This window comes from Sarcophilus harrisii, chromosome 5 (assembly GCF_902635505.1).
Source record: "Sarcophilus harrisii chromosome 5, mSarHar1.11, whole genome shotgun sequence".
Taxonomy (NCBI): domain Eukaryota; kingdom Metazoa; phylum Chordata; class Mammalia; order Dasyuromorphia; family Dasyuridae; genus Sarcophilus; species Sarcophilus harrisii.
Genome location: NC_045430.1, coordinates 220,222,880 through 220,249,210, shown reverse-complemented (window position 1 = coordinate 220,249,210; position 26,331 = coordinate 220,222,880). Strand labels below are relative to the sequence as shown.

The 26,331-nt window shown below is 35.2% G+C and overlaps 1 protein-coding gene across 14 annotated transcripts in view; it reads left to right on the top strand.

Moving 5' to 3' along the window:
- Positions 1 to 1,595: 1,595 nt before the first annotated feature.
- The window catches only part of CREM (cAMP responsive element modulator), a 74,580-nt gene continuing 49,844 nt past the window's right edge, over positions 1,596 to 26,331 (top strand). For 10 of the 14 annotated variants that reach the window (XM_031939673.1, XM_031939667.1, XM_031939670.1 and 7 more), the window contains exons 1-3: positions 1,868 to 1,947; positions 12,827 to 12,928; positions 15,034 to 15,157. In XM_031939673.1, the coding sequence (XP_031795533.1) occupies positions 12,885 to 12,928; positions 15,034 to 15,157 (168 nt within the window). In that variant the 5' untranslated portion in view covers positions 1,868 to 1,947; positions 12,827 to 12,884. Of the gene's footprint in view, positions 1,668 to 1,817; positions 1,948 to 11,091; positions 11,314 to 12,826; positions 12,929 to 15,033; positions 15,158 to 26,331 lie in introns of those variants that run through there. The other 4 variants (XM_031939661.1, XM_012551198.3, XM_031939664.1 and 1 more) reach the window with 4 other exon arrangements.

The window sequence follows — 26,331 nt, the reverse complement described above, 5'->3', positions numbered from 1 at the left end:
TTATCACTGTTCCTCCCTTAAAGAGCAAATCGAGCAAAACCAATGAAGAAATAGAACCCTCATAATAAATATGCATAGTTCAGGAAAATAAATTTCTATAGTAGGGATGTCCAAAAACCGTATTAGACCAGGAATTCTTAAAAATTGTTGAGACAAGGATCCGTTTGACTATCTGATGGACTCTTCCCAGGAAATTCTTTTTTAAACTGAAGATCTAGTGACACTTGCCTTCTAGCCTTAGGTCGAATAGCCAGCATTTATTTAGTTAGAGCTTTACAAATATTGATTACACAAGGCAGTCTGTCTTCCTTCCTCTGTGCATTTTCACTGATTTCCTCATATTTAGAATTCTTTCTCGCCTTATTCCCCATTTTAGCTTCAAGTCCCAAATAAAATTAGATCCTTTGCAAGCAGCTTTTCACCCTGAGATTCTCCCATAAAGCGCTTTCTTATTGGGTACACAGCTCATTTGTAAATAACTGTTTGCAAGTTTTGCTCCTTAGGATAGGGACTGCTTTTGCCTTTCTCTGTATCCCCAATGTTTTGTATTCCATTGTACCTCGTGCACAGGAAACACTTAACTAATGCGTGTCTGATTGATGTCAGATTAAAGACGATGGAACAGAAAGAGATGTGATTCCTCTTCCTCTTCTCTCTCTCTTCCCCCCCCCCCCCCCGGCCACAGACCCCCAGAAAAATCTATCCACGGATCCGAAGAACCAGCGCCTGGGACTCCAAGCACTTTGCCCAGGCCCATTTCTATTCTCCCGCCACAAATGCCTTTTATTGACAGCAGCTTCTGAGTGGGAAGTTCGAGCATGTGTCGGAGCTGGCCCGGGGTAGATCCCAGGGGCTGAGATCTATCTCTGGGTGTGGCAGGCGGGGCAACCCAAGGCCCCGGGGGAGACGAGAAGCAAGGTCAAGACTCCTCGAGGGAAGCGGCCGCTAGGTCAAGTATCAAACTCAGCGGCCGGGGCCTGGGAGCCGTCCCTTTCGTCACTTGGGCCCCGAGAAGAGCGAGAATCCGCAGGGCTCGAGTCTTGTCAAGTGGGGCGTTTGTGACGGCGAGGAAGCGAAGGGAGGACGCGCGGCGCTCGACCCGGCGGTCACAGCAGGCAGGAAACCCACGCCAGACGGCCACCGAGCGCCTCCCTCCGCCCCGTCGCTCCCGCCCGGGAGGCCGCCACGGCTCTCCCCGACCTCTCGGAGTTATCCTCCGGCGGAGCAACGCCTTTCTACAGGCTTCCGGGCCCGAACAACGGTCCAGAGCTCGCGAAAAGTCCTCACGGGGGGTCTACGGGCTGAGGATAGCCCTCGAGCCTGGCTGGGGGCAAGGGGCGGAGGGTGGAAGTGGGGGCGGGGGCGGGGCGGTAGCCGTTGGGTGTTTGCAACCAATTGGCATTCCGAGCGCCGCGCGCGCTGCAGTTGGTTCCGGTTCCACTTCCCCCCCCACCCCCTCTCAGCCTCCTCAGGCCCCGCCCCCTAGCCCGGCTCCCTTCTCGTTCCCCCTGCCCCGCCCCCCTCCACCCTCCGGGTCAGCCCCTCCCCCCACCCTCTTCCAGCTCGTTCCATTTAATTGTTGAATTGTCAGCGCCGCCCGCCCGCTCGCGGCCGGTAGGGGGCGGAGTTAGAGCTTTGAACTTTTCCGCTGCGTGTGCCGGAGGGAGGTAAGGAGGGAGTGGGGGAGGGGAGGCTGGGTGCGAGGAGGCGGCTCGGCTCAGCCGCAGCTTCGAAGCTACATTTCGTTCCCCGGCCCCCCGGCGAAGAGGCCGTCGTCGCATCCGAGCTGACGTGGGGGTTACGTGGAGCCGCCGTAGCGGCCGCCGTCGGCGGGGTTGCTGGGCGGCGGCGCCGCCGCTCCTGAGCGGCGGGCTCCGGGTCCCCGTCTCCACCTCCTCCAGTCCGTAATCAGTGACGAGGCCCGCTACGTAAATCCCTTCGCGGCGGGTAAGTAGCGCGTCTGCCCCCCGACCTAGAGAGCCGGGAGCCGCGACGCTGGAGCGGGAGGAGCAGGAGCCAGAGGAGGAGGAGAGGAGGAGGACTAGGAGGAGGAGCAGCAGCGGCGGACCCCGGGCTGCGTTGCGCTGTCCTGCCGAGGGTGGGGAGCAGGTGGGAGGGAGGAGGGGGGATTGGAGCGAGGGGCAGGGGACTGGACGAGCGGAGGCGGCCGCGCTTGAGAGCCTGCCGCCCTGTCTGCCTCCCTTCCGGGCCGTGCTGGACGAACCCGAGCCTGGCCAGCGAGGGAGGCAGGCGGTCCGGCCCAAACGCGCCTTCTTGTTCCTATTCCCTCCGGGTCACCGCGGGCCGAGGCTCCGGGACTTACTCCACTCACCTCCGGGCAGGGACTCAGGCGCCGCCTTGGCTCCCGAGCGCCCCGGAAGACCCTGCCTGGCCCGGCGATCCCGGGTTCAGCCCCTCCCGCACTGACCGCTGCCCCGGGAGCGGTGACCCCGACGCGACGTCGCCGCCCTCCCCTTGCCTTTCCCCCGGGAGTTCCCCGAGGTCTGGTCCGGACTCTTCAGCTCCGATGGACGTAATCGCTAACCTTCGTCCTTTTGCTCCGTCTTTTTGGGAAGTCGCTGGGGTCCAGCCGCCTTCCCTACGGGCCACATTGAAACTTGCATTCAGTGTTACTCTTGGACTTGGCGGAGGCGGGGCCTGGAAGGCCTCGGGGTGGCCGTGGGATGCTGTGGGTGAGAGCTGGGAGCCGGCGGGCTGCCCAGGGACCCGAGTGCGTCCGGGTTACTGAGTCGGAGCCGGACCTCTGGGGCCGCCTCCTTCTGAACGCAAGGATCTTAGCTCCTCGGAGGAGGCCGCGGCGGTGCAGGGTAACGGACCCGGGCCGGGCCCCGAGGTGCCTCCCGCCCCGGGAAGGGTGGCTGCAAAGTGGGCCCAGTCCCCTCGGGAGTGCGCTGTCCCCGCCTTCCCGGGTGGGCGGGGGCTCCGAGGCGCCGCTGCCCACCCCTGGGATTCTTTAAAGTGCCTAGGCCTGCTGTCTTCTATGGCCAGTTAAAGCTTTCACACTTTTGCTGTTAAATGGTATCTTCAAACTTAATTTAGTTCCCCTTGTAGAAGAATATGAAGAGACTTCAGTTTATTAATGACGTGTGAAGGATGAATAAAACCTACCAAGGTTGACTTTTTTTTTTTAGATGGTTAGTTTTTACTGTCCTTGTGGACCTTTAGAGGATAATTACCTGAGATGTGGACAAGCACTTATGAAAATTCCTTCAATTTTTGCTTGATCCCTGATTTTGACACCTGTTTAGAAATAACTTACTTTAGAAAAATTTAATGTCGATTACTTAATTAAATGCTAAGCAAAGGAAAGAGTTGTTCTAAAATTCAGATAGATTTCCCCCAAAATTGCTAAATGTTTGGCTTTGTGGACAGCTGGAGTGGAGTCAGGATTTCTTAACATTTCCTTCCAATCAAGCCTCTTAACATGGCTACTCTAAACATTTATTTTCTTAAACCATTTACATTTTTTGGTTGGATTCAGTGGTGGAGTATGTGTACTTCCTTTTTTAAAATAATCCAAGGTGAAAAATGATCCAGCACAAAATTTGTATTAGAATTAAATTTTCTTTGCATGTTTTAATACTAACACTTGTCCAGTTTTATTGAAGCATCTCTCACCTTAATCCTTTGTTATTATTGAAATCTGATTCCCAAAAGAACAAAGAATATTGTGAATTATATTCGGTTGAAATACATTATTCCAGTTAATGTGGACTTAAATTTTGAGTTTTTTTTGAACATTTTTGAAAATAAAATGAGATAACTTTGCAGACCTCAAAATAGCATATATTATCAATGACTTAGATGCACTTGCTAATATATAACTTGACCAACTTGTCATTTTTCCCCAATCCCTACTTTCCTCCCAAACTTATTGAACACATTTCATTTGAGTGTTGCCTTAAGTCCTGGTTTTGATTCATGTTGGTTAGAACACTTGTTCGTTTTTCTTTTCATTTTTGTTATAACAATTGTCTTCTGTCATGTGCCTCAAGCATTTGAGATTTGATCCCTGCAGTAACAGGGGATTGGTTTTCCACCACCATCGTATTACCAGACAGGGTTTTTTCCCCTATTACATCTTGTAATTAAAAATGCTTGGGAGGGGGAATGTATTGTTGTTATACTTAAAACAAGGCACATTCCCCCAAACAGCTTGTTTTGGCTTTGATGGAGTTGTGTATTATAGAAGAATAAAGGCAGGGTTGCCTGTACAATTAGTCAGCTATAACTTCCAAAGATATTCTCAAGAGTCTAGCTGTCTTGAAACATTATCAACATTGTCAATTTTTGGATATGTACACCTGCAGCTATTATATGACTGTAATGTAATTTCCATTGATATGCTTTTAGCTCTATTTTGTGTATATTAATGTTACTGAAATTGTACCTATTCTGTACTTATTCACATATACCTTTGTTTATATGTTATATGTTTATTGTTTAATTGTGAAAATTTCAGGAGCAATTTTTTATTTTAAAAATTAAAAAATTTAAATCTGCTATTAATGTGGGGTTTATAAATTTTTGACTCGGTTATTAATGACAAGAACTTAAAGAATTCCTAGCTAGTAGATTAAATCACAGTTATTTTGGGGAGAGCCTTTACATACAAATATAATGAGTAAAAACTTAAAATTATCATCTTTAGTGGAACAGTATTCAAAAGACTTTTTTTCAGGTTTTAAAACATCCTACAGTACTATTTCATACATGTCATGTGATTGGCTCACAAAAGTTTTAATGGGGACTGCTGATATGATGGCTGTGAAACAACTTCTACAAAGAGGAAGGTGAGATTAGACCAGAAAGATTTATCAAGGGAATTTGCCACTGTAAAATGCTGTCTTGGCAGTTAGTGATTTCTTGCCATTTTGATGTCAGACTAGTTGAGAATTAGGAAAGATTTCCTTTATGTGTTGATAAAACTTTATACTTGTTTACACAACAGAATTTGGGTATTAATTCCTGATTATAAAAAAGACTTTAATCAGGCTTTTGTCTTTTTGTTTGTTTGTTTGTTTTTTGGCTTGGTTGGTTTTATTTTTTTGGTAATTTTGTACTGTGTTATGGACCTTTTCATGGTCTCTTTCCAGAGAGAAAGATAACCAAGCAAATTATATTTGTGGTTCTTTAAGTGATATTCATTTCTGACATTTGTATGTGCCTATTTTTGAAAAATAAACTGATTTTATTAACAGTTTTTAAAGTGAATTATCTTAATGTTGTTAAGCTATCAAAATGGCATGGTTTCTGTGAGAAATTATTCTGAGAATATCCAAATCTTTCAGTGTGTTTCATATCTTTATATAACACTGATAATTTATATGCTAACCTTTCCTAGGAAAAACTTCCAAGTGGGAAATTCCAGCACTAAATAAGATGGGAAATATGAAGTTTTGCTTCACTTTGTGGGCATGAATTGTAAAAAGCCATGTATTCAACACAATTGAGGGGGGGAAAAAAAACATGATACACTTCTTTATGTGAAATTCTGTACTTTGCTCTAAAATTAAAATCAACCAAAAGCTTATTGTTTCTACAAAGTGATTTAATATACACCCTGGAATACTCAAGCTGAAACTACTGGCTGCTCAAATAAATTTTACTATTAGTAAAAAGGAATGATGTGATATAATTAACACAGAAAATTTCTCAACCTTTATTCTAGTTAACTTCATTGTATACCAGTATCGTTAAAATTTTTATTGTAAATAGCAGAAGTTAATCTGAACAGATTAACAGTTACACATAATTTTTTGGTAATTCATTCCTTTAAGTAAATTTCTTTAAATTTCTGAGAAAATATATAAAATAATTCTTAATGAATCCTGCTTTAAAACAATCATTTATTCAAGCCCTCCATTTCACTTTCTTGCCACTTTATTTTAATTTCAGATTTAGATGCTCATAAACAAGAAAATAGGTAACTGGCAGTCAGGTGGAACATTTAGAAAAACAACCCAACTCCAACCAGGGACTGGATAATCAACTTCAGCCACCAAAATAACATCTGTATAATGTTGACTAGATGATAATGAAGGAATTGATTTGAATTATACTAAATTTCCCTTTATGCTTATTACTCTGTTTTAAATTATGATTGGATTCAAAATATTAATTTTCTTTTGAGGTATATTCAGATATTTTTAAATATACACAAAATTGTGTTAAATGATTATTTGAAAAATCTGATTAATCTTAAACTTATCTCCTGTAAATCTGTTAATACCCTACTTTTAACCTTAATTGCTATATTTTTCCTTCTATTGAAGAAACTTACTAACCTTTTGTCTCTGAGACTGAAGTGGCCATTCTAGACATCCTGTTCTGTCCTTGTAGATCAGGGACCGTTTTTATGCTTCAGAATTCTTAGATCTCTACTTAGTTCTTTTTTAATCACCTTTCTCCTCCCTAGGTCCTTAAAATGATCTATCTATGTGTCTCACCTGCCTGACTCCCATTATTTTCTGGATTCTTCCCTATTTCTTTCATTTGTTTTTTGTTCTTTTTTTTTTTTTTTTAAAGTTATTAGTTGGTCCTTTGTATCTTAGTTTGACTTGTGGACTTTATCTGCAAGAACAACTGTGCTCCCTTTCTTTATATAATTTGACCCATTCGTATTTTGCTGTTATTGTTTTGTTTTTCCTTTCAGAAGGAAATGCAGTTTGTGTTCCACTTGAAGTATTGAGTCATTTTCTATCTGACACTCTAAAGTACTTCAGAGGATTAACAGGAAGTTCAGGCTGCCAAAAATGTTCATTGATCCTCAATTCAGGAATATACCTTGTAGTGCCCTAAATTACTTATGTTTATCTTTTGGCAGAGGAAAGAGAATAAATTTTTCAACCCTTTCTTTTTTAAAAGCATAAAGTTGTTATAATTTTCTCCAGTAAAAGGCTTAGATGTACTTTGCCTTTGTAGTAAATTAGGTCAGTTATGAGGGAGGAGGGTTTAACTAATGAAAGCACTTTTTTTTTCAATCTGTGAAAGTCATTCCCAGAAGAAGTAAAAGTTAACAATTTAATGATGCCTTCATATTGACTTGTAATTGTACAAATACCTAAAAGCCACCAAGTTGACTGACTGATAAAGAATAAGTGAGTAAAAGCCCAAAATAACTGTGCAAATTAGTCTCACTGGTCACATGTTAAAATCTGTATCTTTCGAGTGCCTTTTTCTCATTAAATCTTTAACTTTTTAAGGGAAGAAGTTCAGAATTTCAAAGCTGTCTATCCAGGTCTAGATAGATTTTCAGATTACTTGTTTGAATTTTTTTAATTGTCCAAAAATTCTCATGTTATACAAGTATCTAACTTTAATGCTCTGAGTAGAAGTCAGATAAAACCTAAAGAGTCTGCACTTCCTCAGGATAATCTGAGGTTTGCCTTCAGGTGATTGAATGGTACATAACATGAGGCTTTCAACTAATGTAGCAAATTTAAATCTTGATCATAGGAGACTTGATTCTACTTTGTTCCTTATGAAATATGATACCCCTTCTCCATGCTTCCAACCTCAAGGTGTACAATTTTTTTTTTAATATGAAAAGCTCAATGTGGTATGTAGTGGAAAAGTCTCAGGAATTTGCCTTTGGGAGACCAGGTTCACATCCCAGCCAGACACTTTAGTTGTGTTAAGATAGACAATTTTAATATCTTTGAGCTTTAGTTTCCTTGGAGGTACAAAAATTGTGAAGAAAAGTGCCTCATAAGCCTTAAAGCATGATGATTATATATTATTCTAGTTTTTGTGTTATAAAGAAACTATTCCTTCAGTTTTTAAATTATTTGTGCTTCTGTCCCTAGACCAAAAACCGATAAGAAGAAAATTAAAAACAAAGACATTGGGATGTTAACACAAAAAATATAACTTCCTCACCTTTGTTATCTTTCAGTTTTCCTACCTTTTTGACTCTGTCTCTATATCCCTCTTAAGATTACAGTGACAAATAGAAAAATAAAATGGGAGAGGAAAAAATTCCCTCATACTTTCCAACTAGAAAATACCTTCATTGTACCATAGGAGTCTGTCTTTTTCTGATGTCATCATTGTTCCCTTTCTTGGAATGGAAGCTTTAAATGTACAAAACAAGCACAGGCCATTAAAAATGAGTACACTATATTTTTTTAAAGGGACTAATAAAGTGACACAAAAAACAAACTCCCAAAACTTTGAAGATACAGAATAATATGAATCTGTACCTATTGTACTGTTAATGTTAAGTACTACAACCAAATTATGTTAACTCTAGAGTTTCAGCTTATTTTGGTCATCGAAGTAGTCCAAAGTGTAGGTGAAAAACTTAAATTGAGTCATATGCAATTTTGGGATTAAAATATATTTAGCTTATCCCAACCCTTTCTCCTCTAGTAGCTTCAGTTTATTATCAGGATCTAACAATGCAGATTCCCAATTGTCAGTTTTAGTTTTCTTAAAATTGTGCATTTAATGAATTGACATTAGGGAAATTACAGTTTTGCTAGGTCTGGTTTTGGCTACTTTGATTTGGGTTGCATATAATTTGTCTCTTATGGTGTGGTATCCCTTAACGAGTTTAAAAAAAAAAAAAAAAAAGTGAATCCTGCCCTCCCCTCGTTTACCTTAACAGTGTTGAAGGAAACAGTTAATCTTGGGGCTCTCTTTCCCCACCTTGATGAATAGCATGAATTGTGCAATGAATCTGGGCAGTGTAAATGGATGGACATTTTTCGTAATTTATCATCAAACTTAGTTTCTATTTAAGAAGGAGTTTCTAGGAAAATTCAATTAAGATAATTCTTAAATAGGAAAATGTGGATAAAATCTTGTCTTTTCCAATAGCCTAATTTAGGATTTATCTTTGGCCTTGATTTTGTTATTTAGCTGTTTCTCAGTTGGGTCAGACTCTTGACCTCTTCTGGTTATCTTGGCAAAGATACTGGAGTTGTTTGCTGTTTTCTTCTCCCTCTCATTTTAGATGAGGAAACAGAAACAAGGTGAAGTGTCTTCAGAGGGCCAGATAATTAACTCAGGTCTTCATGACTCCTGGACAGGTAGATGGCCCAGCAGGTAGAGTGCTGGGCCTGAAGTCAGACTTATCTTCCTGAATTTAGATTTGACTTGAGATGCTTACTTATCCTATTTGCCTTCATTTCCTTATTTGTAAAATAAACTGGGGGAGAAAGAAATGGCAAATCACCCCAGTACCTTAGCCAAAAAAACAACAACCCAATCCAAATGGAGTCACAAAGAGTCATGCATAACTGAAATAACTGACTATATCTAGTGCTTTATTCACTTGGACACCTTAGGTGTCTGCCATTTGTCCCCTTTTCCTGTGTTTTGAGTAATAGGTTTTGTGAACTTTAATGAGTCCACAAAACCTGAGTTCTGCTCTGGAAAAGGGAGTTAACTCAATTTTCTCATCAGTAAAATATAGTAATAAAAGCATCCATTTCACAGGGGTATTATAAGGATCAAAATAAAGTCTTTCACAAATATTAAAGTGCTATGTAGAATGGTATTACATTTGATTATACATTTAATAGAGCAAATTGAGTTTATTGTCAGTCATTTTCTCTCTCTGTAAATTATAATTGTGTTTTCTTATATCCTGTATCAGTTATAAACTACTGGATATTTCTTTTAGACAGTTCTGACAGTCATTTAAAAACAAAAAGAAGTTTCATAAGGCAGGCACCATTGTATAATGAAAAGATGTGTGGATTTGAAATGAAAGAATTTGGGATTCCCAGGTTCAAGTCCCAAGTCAGGCAAATCCTCTGACCTGTTTAATCCTAGTTACCATGTCTGCAATGAGGAGATTGAACTAGATTGCCTTTAGGTTCCTTTCTAATTCTGAATTTGTAGTCCTACATAATGCATGTCTTCTGGGCAAATTAGTTAATGTGAAAGACAAATATTTCTGAAATTACATTTTAAGGTAAGTATTTTAAGAAGCCATTCTATGTTGCTCTTGGTTTTCCATGAAAACATCTAAAATATATGTAAATGTTTCAGGAAAATCTGGTTATGAAATGTTATTTTATGTTTTAAATTGTTCTTGGATGTTTATCTAGATCAGGGGTTTCCAACTTGGAGTTTAAAAAGCTTATCAAGGGAATAGTTTTTATTTCTGAAAAATTAGTCATTATTTTGTTTTTCATGTATACAATGGTAAACTTTGAAAAGCTATGAGGACTATGGTATCAGAAAAAGGTTAGGAATCCTGGATCTAGATCTTTTGAAATAGATATATTCATCATTGCACATAATGAAACTACTTAAACGTGGGACTTGAAATAATTTACAAATTATCAGAGATATGAGTTATAAAGTTTTCTTTTTCTCCTTTATTTCTGAAATATTTGCCTTAATATACCCTATACTCGATTTTTTCTTTTCAAAGAGATCTCATTTGTGAGATACAATTTAATATTGAAAGATGAATAGAATGTTATAAATTACTTTTCAAAAATGAAATATATTAGTTCTTAGATATGACTGTTAACACAATGAACATAAATAAAAATATATTTTTATTCTTAGAATGGCAACAGTATTAGAGCGTTCTTCAGAACTAAGGTTTCAGTACTGAAGCACAAGGAAGGTGGTCTGTATAATCATACTGGTTTATTTTTTTATGAGTATCTTGAATGTTAAGTAATTCCCTAGTGTATAAAAAATAATGTATATGTTTTGTTTACTTTGAAGGGTAGAGTTCTAGAATAGAAGCATCATTTTTCTCCTGATAGACAACATTAAAAGACTTAGAGATAAATTTACCAGCTGAATATCACTGTGTTGGTCTTCAAAGTGACTATAGTAGTAGTTGTTTGGTTCCTGCAATGGAGGTAGCAGATTAGACTAAGTATTTTCTAGGTGTAAAATTAACATGTTTCCTAATGTATATATTGTTTAAAAGTAAATCTTTGTTTAAAGAAGGGCTTCTTAAACTCTTTGCACTTGTGACCCCCTTTTCAATTAAGAAATTTTTATGTGGGCCCAGGCACATAGGTATATAAAATAAGTATGCAAATCAAACATTTACTGATAATAAATAATAATTTTATGACCCCCCCCCCCATATTCAAGCTTTGGTTTAAAGAAAATTGCTTATAGGGGCAGCTAAATGGTGCAGTGGATAGAGCACCAGTCCTGGAGGCAGGAGGACCCGAGTTCAGATGTGGCCTTCAGACACTTCTCTGGACAAATCACCTCACCCCAGTTACCTCCAAAGGAATATTGCTTATAAATAATTTTAATGAGAAGTTAGCTGTTGTGCAAAGAAAATGGATTTACTTACTGGTGGTGAGTTGAATTTCTACTGGATTCTTCAGGATCAGACTTAATGTAAAAGTTTTTAAAAACCGAGGAAAAAAAAGTTGAGCATTCAAATATCTATATTTCACCCAAAAAACCCTCTTTTTTTTCCTCCAAGGGAATAACTATAGGAATAACTATATTATTGAGAATTCACTATATTATTGTTGCCACTCACTATATTATTGTTGCCACTATGAGGGAGCTGGTCTCTTCCTGGAGGGATCTGTTATCTATTACCCCTGAGGTTATAGTGGTCCAAAAATTACACTTTATATTTGACAAGTGCTTGGCACTACTGATAGATAAGAAATCTTGTGTTTCTTTTCCTGAAGGCAGGGACTATATTTGTATTTGTATCCCTAGTTTTTAACACACTACCTGACATATGGTAAGCACTTGAATGCCCTTTCATTATTCTTAACCTTATAAGACATCCCTCTTTGTTCTCAAGAAACTTAGAATTATTATGGGAAGGACAAAAACCATCAAATACCAATGTAAGAAAAACCATTAATTGTTATTTTATGATATTTAGCATCCCTACTTAATAGTACATGGCAGTGCCATCATCATCTATTACTCTCACCACAGGATGGTGTGGCAGCATCTTTCCTTTGTCCTCAGTCTTAAAGATAAATTAATTATCCCAATTTATGTGGGTTTTTTTGTTTTTGTTTTTGTTTTTGTGTGGCTATGAATATGTCGATGGTATGACATTAGCATTTTGGTTGTAAGAGAAGAGGAATTAATGAAAGTAATAATGGTTCTCAGCTATTTTCCTGTTGATTTCACAGGGAAATTCTGTTCTTTAGCAGTACAATTAATAGACTCACCCAGGTAGGTTTACATGTCCAGATGCCAATCTATTTTCCTGAATTTGTAATCCTAGTCATGCACAATCACTTAGAAATTTGGGATTAATGGCATTGTGTTTTGTAGTTAAATTGGTTATTAAAAAACAACCTCCCTTTAAAGAAAATCTTTAAACCATATACAAAATGTATACTGTGTATAGAGCATTGCCAAGTAGAATGTGAGGGAAGTAAGAAGTATAGATGAGACATGAAAGTTGAGTGAGATTTCATTGTCAGCAAAACTGGAACTTCTTAAGAGTTTTAATCAAATGTTGCTGACTCTTGGTCTAAGGTGTTATTAATATATATATATATATATTTGATTTTGATAAGGGGTAGCTAATAACAAAACTGTGAGAGTAATGAATATCACATTTTTATATCTCAGTTTTTAAGCATTATAGTATAATTTTAGGAGTCATTTGATAAGATGAAAACCTTTAATGTAATACAAAAAATAGAAAATTAAGTATTTAAAAAGCAGATTGAAGGAATAATTGGAATTTTTATCTTCTGTCATTTTAATTGTATAAAATTTAGAATTATCTCCTTCCTGGTCTTTTTTTTTTTTTAACAAGAAATTATTGAATTGTTTTGATGGAAATTTTTAATATCCCAAATTCAAAAGTATAATTTTACTGCAGGATAAATAGAAGAAGAAATCTGGGAAGGAGCAAAGCATTGTTTACAAATGTCTTAATAATGAGCAAATGTGGCAGGAAAAAATATATTAAGACAAGTATAAGGTAGGTAAATTTATGTTTATCTGGTTTTTTAAGTTTTATTTTTAAAAAGTTAGAATGATAGATTAAATTATTTGTTCTCTTCAGCCTTAACCTATGTTAGGAATAAATGTAAACTATAGATTCATTCACCTAGCAGATAATTTATTGAACTCTCTTGTGGGGAACACACACACACACTCACTCTCTCTCTCTCTCTCTCTCTCTCTTTTTCTCTTTTTCTCTCTCTGTTTCCTTCTCTCTCCCTCCCTCCTTTGTGGCTAATGGCTAATATCTCAGTTGAGTTGAGTAGGTGTATCACATAGATGGAAATCATATTCATTTTACATTTTCCTCTGCTTTCTTATAAATACTACCATGAACAGAATATGGCCTTTTTAGATGATTCATATCTAACTTCTATTGTTCTGTAATATACTGTTCTGTAACACAAGATGCCCTTAAGGTCTATTGAAATATTGATACCTAAAATTCTAGCCTGCTATAGTTTTGTATTATTTTGTAGGTTTTCTATTTCTTTCATATTTGTAGTTCTTAACTTTTTTCAGCTGTCATTGTTTCTGCTTGCAGAGCAAACAGCTTTTCCTGATTTTGAATTGGCTATGTGCTTGGAAATAAGATAATTAAGATTTTTAAAATAATGATCGATCTAAGAGTAAATAGGCTCTGCACCCAGGTGTGGGGAATGCCTCTAGTGTTTGAGCTTTTTTTTTTTTTTTTTTTTAATCGGATTCCAATGGTTGGAGGGCCTGTTTTCTTTTCTTTTTTTTCCTTTTTTTTTATGGTTTTCAGCTTGGTTCTAGATAGGAAAAGTTGTCATTTCCAGATAAAGTGTTAATGTTACAGAATAGTTTAATCATGAAATGATAAGAAAGGACTTCTTAGAAAGGAATTTTGAGCTGGGTCTTAAAGAACAGTGCTTGTTTAAAGAGTAGGAGTACACAGAAGAATTGGTATGATTAAAGGAAAAAGACGTGAGAGTTGATCAACCTGAATTGTTTGGTGAGATGCAAATAGATTAATATGACCTATATGTAAATAGGCCAGGTTGAGGAAGTGTGTGTGAGTCTACAAAATGAAAATGATTGTTTTTTGCTATAGAACAGCGCAAATTTATTTATTTATTTTGCTAAGGCATTTGGGGTTAAGTGATTTGTCTAGGATCACACAGCTAGGAAGTATTAAGTATTTGAGGCCAGATTTGAACTCAGATCCTCCTGCCTTTAGTGTTGATGCTCTCTCCACCGTACCACCTAGCTAAAATGGTCATTTTAAAAGTGGATTGTTGTGTATTTCATTTAGTGAGTTGTCATATAACAGTTTTAACATTTTCACTTTTTAACTTTAAAGAGAATTATTATAGGATTACTTACTTTTTTTAGATAAAACTTTAGGATGCTAATTTATTCATTTCAATTAAATTTAAAAGAAAATTGAAAATATTTAAAGAAATACACCTATAAACATGCATTTCTTAAAACTGACAAAAACTTTCTTACATTGTCTTTAATTTCACATGGATAAAATTACATGGTAGACTTGTCACTAACTGTATAAGTAAAATAATTAAGTTCATCTTGTTCTAATACTATATTATACACAATTTGAATAAATGATGAATAAATTATTTTCTATACAGTAGACATGGCTTTAACTTCATCTGTAAAGTGAGGGGAATAGATGATCCTATCAAGTTCTAAATGTATGATGCTATCCATATCAGTGTAATAACAGTAATAATATCTCATTTATGTAGAGTTTTATAATTACAAAAGATTTTCCCACCTACCTTTGGAAGACTTTTGGTTTAAATTTTATTATAGATAAGGAATAAGCCTGCAGTTTCAATCATTCAGCTGTAGATGTTCATAGATTTTTTTTTTTTTTTTTTTTTTTAAATCTGCTTTCCATAGGCAATGTCAATAGAATAGCTTGCTTGGAATTGGGAGATTTAGCATTTGTACAATATTGATACATTCTGTAGGATTAAGTATTCACTTTGACTGTTACAATTTCATTTGTAGAAATTTTTTTTAAGTGTCAAACATAAAGAGTGATTCTTGAATTAGGTCTTAATTGTTTCCTTTTTGTTGTTGTTTATTTTTCAGACAAATGACCATGGAAACAGTTGAATCTCAGCAGGATGGAAGTGTAACAGATTCTGTAACAGACAGTGATTCTGCTCATGTACAGACTCAGACTGGTCAAAATTCTATTCCAACCCTAGCTCAGGTAAATTAGAATAGAAGCAATAGACAGAAACTAATAATAAAGCTGAAAATATATGGAAATAAGAGCTTTAAATCTATACTTGTCATTTTCTTGTAGATAATCTTTATGAGGTATATTCTCAGATGGTTATAAGTTCTAATGCATATGTTAAAGGAGGAATATTTATATTTTAATGGGCACATGTTAGTAAAAAAATAAAACTTCCATAGAAGAAAAAACAGCAAGAAAAAACATATAATCCTTATAAAACATTCAAAAAGAAGGTTGATATACATTTGCCATAATAAGCATTATGTAACAGGAAAATTGAGTTATTTGGCTTTTTTGACTTTTTGGTTTTAACTTCCAGTTAACTTTTATTTTCTTTGAATTATCTGATTTATTTAGTACTTTAAAAACTATCCTGAAGGAGAATTTTTTTGGAGGTTGAGGTAGATTTTTAGGGAAGGTTAATCCAGAACTCTGTGAGGTGGACTGTTGTGTTACCAAACGCTACTCCTTGCAGGTAGTAATCAATCAGGAATTTATTTGCTCTGAGCTAGAGACTGTTGCTACACACTGAGAATAGGTACAAAAATAATAATGGAACAGCCTTTGTCTCATAGAGTTTGAATTTGACCTGGGAAGTTACCATGAGCGCAAATAAATATATCTAAAATACAGTGTCCCAAAACTTTCAGTACAGTTTAAAATGATAAAGATTTATTTCTTTTTTCACAACGGAAGAACTTCAAACCAGGATTTTCATGTATAAAGTGGAATACAAATGAAGAATGAGCATATATTATTAAATGTGAATTTCAAAATTGGCTAGTGTTCCTTTTCTTCCCTTACTTTCAAAATTGGCTATGTTTATTTTTGTTTTCTGTGCATTTAAAAAAAATAATTTAATGCCCAATTTGTTTCCTTTTTTAAAAGGAGCATGATTGATACTTCCTTAACTCCAAAGTACTTCCCAATTAAAAGCAGAGGGAAAAGCTCTCAAAACTTTGTAACAAATAGTCAAACAGTAAGTGTAGTCAAGTAAGATGTCAACCCTGTCCAAAAATTTTGTTACGTCTCGTTCTGCACTTTCACCTCTTGGGAGGTAGGGTAACATGAATCATCTTAGGTACTGGAGATATGGTTGATAGTTGTTTTATTGAATATTCTTAAATATTATACAATGTTACCATCCTTGTATAGATTGTTCTCCTGGCTTTGCTTTTTTCACTTAGCATAAGGTTGTACTTCCCAGGAGTCTTTGAAATCATCTATTGTCTTTTCTTAAGCCACAATAATATTCCCATATATTTATACATCATAGTTTAACCATTTTCTCCATTTACAATCTCTCCCCCCTTTTTTTCCTTTTAAGTACTGTTCCCTAGTTAAGAATGAGGAAGTTTATTTTGCTTGTGAGTGTTCATTCCCAGTGTAATTCTTTCATTAAACTAATCTTCCCCCATTTCCACCTGTTTTCCTGTTAAATTTAATTTTATTTCTATTCCAAATTATGTGTGGGTATTCAAATTGCCATTGTCTAGTTCAGATAGGGTAGAGGGTCACTTATCCATTACTCCAATCCTTACATATTTATTATGAGGAAAAGTAATTTTCATAGCTCCTTTTAACTTTTCCACGTTAATAATGTATACCTTCTATTTTCTTTTCCTTTTCCCCTCTTAAAAACCTCAGAACAAAACCAACTCAGCCGCCTATTCCAAGTTTTTTCTTTTTTTCTTATTTAAAACTCTATTCGAAATCTTTTGAACACATTACATTTCTAAAGGGACACTTTTATTTTCTCCCTATTGGAATATTGGAAATAATCCTTTCTAATTGCACCAATAAGTTTACGTTTTCTAGTTTTTTTTTCCCCCTAGACACTAGTATTTGTATCTCAAGATCTTACTAAGCTATGATCTTTTTAATCAGGAGGTCCTGAAAGTGCTCTATTTCATTAAAGATTTATTTTTATTTCTATAAGACTATACTAAGCTTTGTGAGCAAGTTTGGGAGTAAAACACTTTTTTGCCTTTTGGAATATTGTATTCTGAGTTCTGTTCTTTATAGCAGAAGCTTTCAAACTTAAGTGATCCTGAGTGATTCATCTACTTAGATTTAGTCCAGTGTTCTTCTATGTCAAAATCCTTTTTGATCTTATATTGTATATTACATTCATTATCCCTTCAAATTTTGTGTTATTTTCAGATTTGTTGAATAACATTCTCTCTGCCATTGTTCAAGTTATTGATAACAGTGTTAGGCAGCACAGGGCTCAGATCTCTGATTCTTAGAGACTTTCTACCCTGCTGTTTTTGAAATGTAAGCAATTACAATTACATTACAATCTTTAAATCTGGACAGTTCTGAATTTATCAGGTTCCCTTATGGGCTCATCAGCATATATCTGTCTTATTCACAGAGAACAGTATTGTATATTTTATATGCTATATAAAATCTAGTTGAATTATAGTCACAGCATTCTCTTTATGTACCAACTTGATAATCTTTTCAAAATAGAAAATGAGTTTAGTCTGGCATGATCTGTTCTTGATGAAACCATGCTGGCTCTTTGGATTTAAGTGTTTATTTCTAAATGTTCATTAACAGCTTCTTTAATAACCCATATTAATATATTTCCAGGAATCAGTCAAGCTCATTGGCCTGAAAGTTTGCAGACTGTATTCTCTTCTCTTTTTTTGAGAATTGATAGATATTTGATAAATATTGATTGTTGGATTGATTGAGTTAAACAAGATTTATTGACTAGATCTGAAATGAAAGTGTGATTCAAAAAAGTGATTGCTGTATTTTTCCTTTATTAAAAAGACTTAGAAATTGCCAGAAAAATACTTAAAACTTTTGATTGAATCATTTATCTCATACCTAAATTATTCCAAATATAAGTTAACATAAAATCAACGAAATCACAAAATTTTAGATTTTGCTATAATTAGGTTTTTTAAAATTATCAATCAACAAACTTTTATTAAGCACATGCTCTCTGTCAGGCACTGGGTTAAGTATTTAAAGAAAGGGAAATAACAATCATTATTACTAAGAGTTTATGGTCTCATAAAATTATAATATAATTCTTGAGTGAGAATTCAATGATTTAAAAAATACACACATCTACATTTACATATTTCTCAATAAACCAATAAACTACTTTTTTCTCTAAATACTTTATGATTTCAGTTCATCCAAAATAGATTTCGAAATTATTTAGCAAGTTAAATTTAAAATTAATTTCTTTTGTAGTAGACATATAAAAATTATTTAAAACAAAAAAAGTAGAAATAGCCATAATAATTAAGAAAGAAATTTTAAGTAGAAATCACTCAAAGATATATGAAGAAAAGTAAAGGTAAAAATGAATAACATGTTAATGATTATCAATTTTTGTATTTAAGCCTTTTGAATATACTAACTTTGTATATAAATTGCTTTTACATACGTTCTTTTTGATTATTTCACTACAGTAAGGTAGGTATTCCAGATAATACTATTCATATTTTTTGAAAGAGGAAACTGATTTGACCCAAGCATTACAGTTAATAATAAATGGCCAAGTTGAATATGAATTCGGGTCTCCTGACTTTATGCTCTCTAAAATATAGAAGTGAATACATTGATTACTGTTTCAGTAAATTTGGACATACAGGGGGAAAAGAGAATGGAATATTATCTGCTTTTTTAAAATAGTATTATATTTTTCCAAATACATGCAAAGATAGTTTTTATCATTTACTTTTTTTTTTTTTATTTAATAGCCTTTTATTTACAGGTTATATGCATTGGTAACTTTACAGCATTAACAATTGCCAAACCTCTTGTTCCAATTTTTCACCTCTTATCCCCCACCCCCTCCCCTAGATGGCAGGATGACCAGTAGATGTTAAATATATTAAAATATAAAATTAGATACACAATAAGTATACATGACCAAAACGTTATTTTGCTGTACAAAAAGAATCAGACTCTGAAATATTGTACAATTAGCTTGTGAAGGAAATCAAAAATGCAGGTGGGCATAAATATAGGGATTGGGAATTCAATGTAATGGTTTTTAGTCATCTCCCAGAGTTCTTTTTCTGGGCATAGCTAGTTCAGTTCATTACTGCTCCATTGGAAATGATTTAGTTGATCTCGTTGCTGAGGATGGCCAGGTCCATCAGAACTGGTCATCATATAGTATTGTTGTTGAAGTTTATAATGATATCCTGGTCCTGCTCATTTCACTCAGCATCAGTTCATGTAAGTCTCTCCAGGCCTTTTTGAAATCATTCTGTTGGTCATTTCTTAATAATTATTAATTAATAATTAATTATTCTTAATAATATTCCATAATATTCATATACCACAATTTATTCAGCCATTCTCCAACTTATGGACATTCATTCAGTTTCCAGTTTCTAGCCACTACAAAGAGGGCTGCCACAAACATTCGTGCACATACAGGTCCCTTTCCCTTCTTTATAATCTCTTTGGGATATAATCCCAGTAGTAACACTGCTGGATCAAAGGGTATGCACAGTTTGATAACTTTTTGAGCATAGTTCCAAACTACTCTCCAAAATGGTTGGATTCGTTCACAACTCCACCAACAATGAATCAATGTCCCAGTTTTCCCACATCCCCTCCAACAATCATCATTATTTTTTCCTGTCATCTTAGCCAATCTGACAGGTGTGTAGTGGTATCTTAGAGTTGTCTTAATTTGCATTTCTCTGATTAATAATGACTTGGAGCATCTTTTCATATGACTAGAAATAGTTTCAATTTCTTCATCTGAGAATTGTCTGTCCATATCCTTTGATCATTTTTCAGTTGGAGAAGGGCTTGATTTTTTATAAATTAGAGTTAATTCTCTATATATTTTGGAAATGAGGCCTTTATCAGAACCTTTGACTGTAAAAATATTTTCCCAGTTTATTGCTTCCCTTCTAATCTTGTCTGCATTAGTTTTGTTTGTACAAAAACTTTTCAGTTTGGTATAATCGAAATTTTCTATTTTGTGATCAGTAATGATCTCTAGTTCTGCTTTGGTCATAAAGACCTTCCCCTTCCACAGGTCTGAGAGGTAAACTATCCTATGTTCCTCTAATTTATTAATAATTTCATTCTTTATGCCTAGGTCATGAACCCATTTTGACCTTATCTTGGTGTACGGCGTTAAGTATGGATCAATGCCTAGTTTCTGCCATATTAGTTTCCAATTTTCCCAGCAATTTTTATCAAACAGTAAGTTCTTATCCCAAAAGCTGGGATCTTTGGGTTTGTCAAAGACTAGGTTGCTATATTTGTTGACTGTTTTATCCCTTGAACCTAATCTATTCCACTGATCAACTAATCTATTCCTTAGCCAATACCAAATAGTTTTGGTAACTGCTGCTCTATAATATAATTTTAGATCTGGTACAGCTAAGCCACCATCATTTGATTTTTTTTTCATTAATTCCCTTGAAATTCTTGACCTTTTGTTTTTCCATATGAACTTTGTTGTTATTTTTTCTAGGTCATTAAAATAGTTTTTTGGGAGTCTGATTGGTATAGCGCTAAATAAATAGATTAGTTTAGGTAATATTGTCATCTTTATTATATTTGCTCGCCCTATCCAAGAGCATTTAATATTTTTCCAATTGGTTAGATCAGACTTAATTTGTGTGAAAAGTGGTCTGTAATTTTGCTCATAAAGTTTCTGATTTTCCCTTGGCAGATAGATTCCTAAATATTTTATATTATCAGTAGTTACTTTAAATGGAATTTCTCTTTGTAACTCTGACTGTTGGATTTTGTTAGTGATATATAAGAATGCTGATGACTTATGTGGGTTTATTTTATAACCAGCAACTTTGGTAAAGTTGTGGATTATTTCTAATAACTTTTTAGTAGAATCTCTGGGGTTTTCTAAATATACCATCATGTCGTCAGCAAAGAGTGATAATTTGGTTTCCTCATTGCCTATTCTTATTCCTTTAATCTCTTTCTCAGCTCTTATTGCCAAAGCTAGCATTTCTAATACAATATTAAATAGTAACGGTGATAGTGGGCAACCTTGTTTCACTCCAGATCTTATTGGGAATGGTTGCAGTTTGTCTCCATTACATATGATGCTTACTGATGGTTTTTAATAGATGCTGCTGATTATTTTAAGGAAAAGTCCATTTATTCCTATACTCTCAAGTGTTTTTAATATAAATGGATGTTGGATTTTGTCAAATGCTTTTTCTGCATCTATTGAGATGATCATATATCATTTACTTTTGCAAAACTTTGTATTTCAAATTTTTCTTCCTCTCCTGTCCCTTCACCAAGGCAGCAAAGTAATCCAGTATAGTTTAAACATATGCAGTTTTTCTAAACATATAACCATATTTGTCATGCTGAACAAGAAAAATCAAATCAAAGGGGGGAAAAACATGAGAGGAAAAAATTAACAACAACAAAAAGGTGAAAATAGTGTGCTTGGATTCACAGTTCGTCTCCATAGTGCTTTCTCTGGATGTGGATGTCATTTTTCCATCATTGGAATTGTCTTGAATCGCCTCATTGTTGAAAAAAGTCTAGTCCATCACAGTTAAGTATCACAAAATCTTGTTATTGTATACATTGTTTTCATGGTTCTGCTTACTTCACTTAGCATTAGTTCTTCTCTTTCCAGGTTTTTCTGAAATCAGAGTGCTCATCATTCCTTATGGAAAACTAATATTTCATTACATTCACATGTCATAACTTATTCTGTCATTCCCCAATTGATGGGCATCCATTCACTTTCTAGTTCCTTCTCACTACAAAAATGCCTGCTATAAACACATTTGCACACATGGCTCTTTTCCCCTCTTTTATGATCTCTTTGGAATATAGACCCAGAGGAGAGACTGCTGGGTCAAAGGATATGCCCTTTGATAGCCCTTTGAGCATAGCTCCAAATTATTCTCCAGAATGGTTGGATCATTTCACAACTTCACCAGCAATGCATTAGTATCCCCATTTTCCCACAACTCCTCCAAAATCATTCTCTTTTCTTGTCATCTTAACCAATCTGAGAGGTGTGAAGTGGTACTTCAAAGTTGTCTTAATTTGCATTTCTCTAGTCTGTTGTGATTTAGAGCATTTTTTTCATATGGGTTTTTTCTTTTGTTTCCATTTTTTTTTTTCCTAGTCTTTTATAACCTTGATTTCTTTTAGGTCATTTTTCATATATAAGTTACACTTACCACGTATCTTTGTCTCATCCTTTTTTCGTTTATTGGCATATTACCATGGGGAAATTATCATGGGAATATTGGTAGTGAGGTCTTTATGTTACCAACCATTGATGAGCATTGAAAGAATTGGTTAATTTTCCCAATTTGATAAACTTGTTATCTCTTTTGCCTATTCAGTTCTGGGTTCATTGACTGTCCTTATTGCCCATCTAAGTTCTGTGTTTTTAATGGACCAGTTCCTTCCACTATCATATTTGGCTACATTCCATGATTTGAACAGTATGAATTTTTCATCTACTTGTTTTTCCATTGAAAACCAATTGGATGGACTAAGATTTTGAGTTACTATGACTTTTCTTAGGAAATTTTTAAATGTTCTAGGAGTTGTCATTAGTATAATGTTATCTGTGCATGAGAGCACAGATTTAGAGAAACTGGCCACCTCTATTTTTTTGCTTGGACTTTGCTCAGTATCCTTCATGACTAGCCAACATCTTAGATGAACATCTTCCTTTTTTAATACCCATAATAAGAAAACTATTGAATGAAGGGCTTATGTGATCTTTCCTCAACCTGCCTTTCAGCCTTATTACATAACCATTATTTCTATCCACATTGTGGTCCAACTATTGGCCTTTAACTATTATTTATACATGGAATTCCCATACCCACCTTTGTACTGGCTATCCTTCACATTCGGAAAACATTTCTTTCTTTCTTCAGCCTCTTGGAATTGTTTATTTCCTGTAGATCTTTGCTCTTGAGGGTAATACCTTCTCCATGAAACTTTTTCTGATTTCGACTTCCTCCCCACAAGTTATTAGTGCCTTCTCTCCTCCAATTACTTTGTGTATACACCCAGACCCCAACACATGTGTCATCGTCGTGTGTGTGAGAGAGAGAGAGATTCTTGAAGGCAGGGAATTTTTTTTTTTTGACTTTTCATTCTTAATCAAGCATAGTTATCTGACATATAACAGGCACTTCATAGAAAATATTTGTTGATGTGTTGTATGTCATAGCCTCTTCAAAATCTTAGAGTTGGAAGGTACTTTAAAGGCTATTTAATGTAAGCTGTATCAGATTTGAATCCCATGCACAGCATCTCCTGATCCTCCAGCATCATTTTAGGCTTCTAATAGAGGGAAATGCCCCATCCTCTTTCTTAGGAGATCATCCTATTTTTTAGGTAGATGTACTATTTGGAAATATTTGCTTACATAAAGCTTACAATAATCCATGTTACTCAATTCTATGTTGTAGGCAACTATCTGCCTTTTTTCAGCTTCTCCTAATTGTTCCTTATTTCTTTCCTTTTGCATATAAACAAAACAAGTTTTTAAGCCTTTTTCCATGTGCTACCCCTTAAATTCTTAGATCTAGTTAAATTCAGTAAATACTTATTAAATGCTAAGATAGTTACCATATATATTTTCCTACCATCAATAGGATTTTATTTTCTCCATAACTCACAGTCAATTATATAACTATAAAGATCTGATTTTCTCTGGAAAATTATCTGTTAAAGCCTATTTATTTAATTATTACTTTAATTTTCTTCATGATACCCTCCAATTTACATTGATTTTTCTCATCTTTGTAAGAAAGGAAGCATGACGTGGCGGTAATTGTTGACTTCTCAAGTGGCTTTTTCTGGCAAAACTGTTGTCTGGTTTTCTACTCTTTGGGAATCTTTACCTCTTTGAGGTAATTTGGGAAAAAGTAATCCTTGAATGTCTTTGAAATTGTTATATGTAACACTACTTTCTTGTTAATGTATTTGGATCAAATCCAGCCCCTCTTGCAAGTGCCAGTGACACTTCTCTATCAGGTACTCCAGGTATTATTCTTAGTATATAGTTTTTTGTTGATTTCACTTTTGTCCTGAATCCAAAGAGATTACCTTGTTTTACTTGGAAATGTTCTTGGAATGATCAGGCATAATTCATGAGACCATCAAATTCAGAGGTCATCTAATTCAACCTCTTCATTTTAGAGATGAGGCAACAAACCCAGCTAGGTGACCAAGTGCCCAAGGCCACAGATGATGAGCAGCAAGCATGGATTTCTGCCCATACTCTTAATTCTAAATCTAGTTCTATTTTTGCTGCATTGCCCTTGATGGTCAATGCCAAGGAAGAGAATTGTTTCTGTTAAGTTCCTCAGGGCAAGTATTGTAGCTAATAGATACAGCATATCAAACCACAATGCTCCATAAAATGATTAAGGATTTGCTTGTATTCAGAACTTCAGTAACTCTTGAGCTTTATTTTACTTCAATTGATGAGAGATCAAGATACTTTCCTATGGGATTCTTGTGAGGGAAAAGGTCATATGGAACTTGACTTAATGGATGTTTTTTCTTTTGTACTTTTGAAACTGTTTTAGAAGCTACCTGTAATGGTAGCAAATAAGTAAATATATTCCTAGAAATAGCGGTGTCCAGATTCTGATAGATGACAAAAGAAAATTAGGGTACGTTAATTGGATTTGGTTATAAGGATGATAACGTTCATTGAGATGATTATGTAGCAAAAGAAAACCATAAACTGCAGTGGAGTTGGATCAGGTGACCTTGATGAAGTGCCCTGTGATTCTCTGTATTCTATAGAGTGGGCCTTGAAAGAGGAGAAAGAAAAAAGATTAATTTACATTTTTGTTTCATAAGAATTCAATTAAAGAAATGTCTATACTGGTTAAAAATCTTTTTTATGTGCTTTTAAGTTAAGTATTACTTAGGATTTCCAGTCAATATTTTGCTGTACTTTGAAGGTTCTCTTGGTCCTACAAACTCTAAAATATTATTTGGATTTTAATACTAATGACCTAAATTGAAATATTAGTGTTGTTATTGCTATTATTACTATTATTCTTTTACTCTTTTAGAATGTAATTCCTAGAATGCCGTATTCATGGTATGTAATTAATAACGTTACTCTATGAACCTTTTATTGACAAACGTCAAATTGTTTCACAGATTGTACTTTAATAAATTAGAACAGGGGTGTCAAACTCAGAAAAAGGGGCCATTGAAACATACATTGGGTTCCTTGTGAGTTCAAGGAAAACCACATATTAACATTAACAGTATTCTATTGCATTTTTATTTATTTTATTAATTATTTCCCGGTTACATTTTAATTTGATTCCTGCAGTTGGCCTGCTGACTGAGTGTTTGATATCTCTGAGTTAGTAATAGAAATCCGGAAGTAGTGCTTTGGATTTTCATCAGGCATTTTAATATTTGGAGGGTTCTTTTATTAATAAAGACACACTACAAAGCTAAAGCAAAAAATAGAAGTATTTAAAAAACATTGTTACATTTGTTCTTACCATGTATCATTTTTGTTTATAAGATAACCCTGAAAAGTTTTGTGAAAAAATTCAGACTAGAATTTCAGATTCCTTAGCTTAATAAGAGGGGAAAAAAAGCCTCAATGCTAAAAAAAAAAAAAAAAAATCCTTATAGCACCATCATCATATAATTGGGATATCAATGGATTTGGGGTCAAATATCCTGAGTTTAAATTCTGCAAATCTCTATTTTGTAACAATGGATAAATATTTTAATTTCTCTTAAGCCTCAGTTTTTTCATCTACAAATTGTTGGGGGTTGAATAGTTAGACTTTGAAGTCCACTTCAGTTTTAGCTTCTATGACCATTAGAAGCTGCTTGAATTGTAAACTAGGGGAATTGGAAAGATGACTTTTATCTCATAGGAATTGTACTGGAAAAGATTTTTCTAAGTTCTCAAGTCAAAAATGGATTTATATACATTAAAACAGGTTTTTAAAAAGTTTTGTACAGATTTTTGCATTCATTCATTGTTTTAGTCATAAAGATTTTAGGAACACAGTTATTTCAAAAATATTGAAAGGTATCAATGAATTATATATAGTGAATACATTCTATGCTCTATGAAGTCCTGGTTTTCCAAAAGTAAGTTATATTTGTGGATTGTCACTTCAATTTAATTA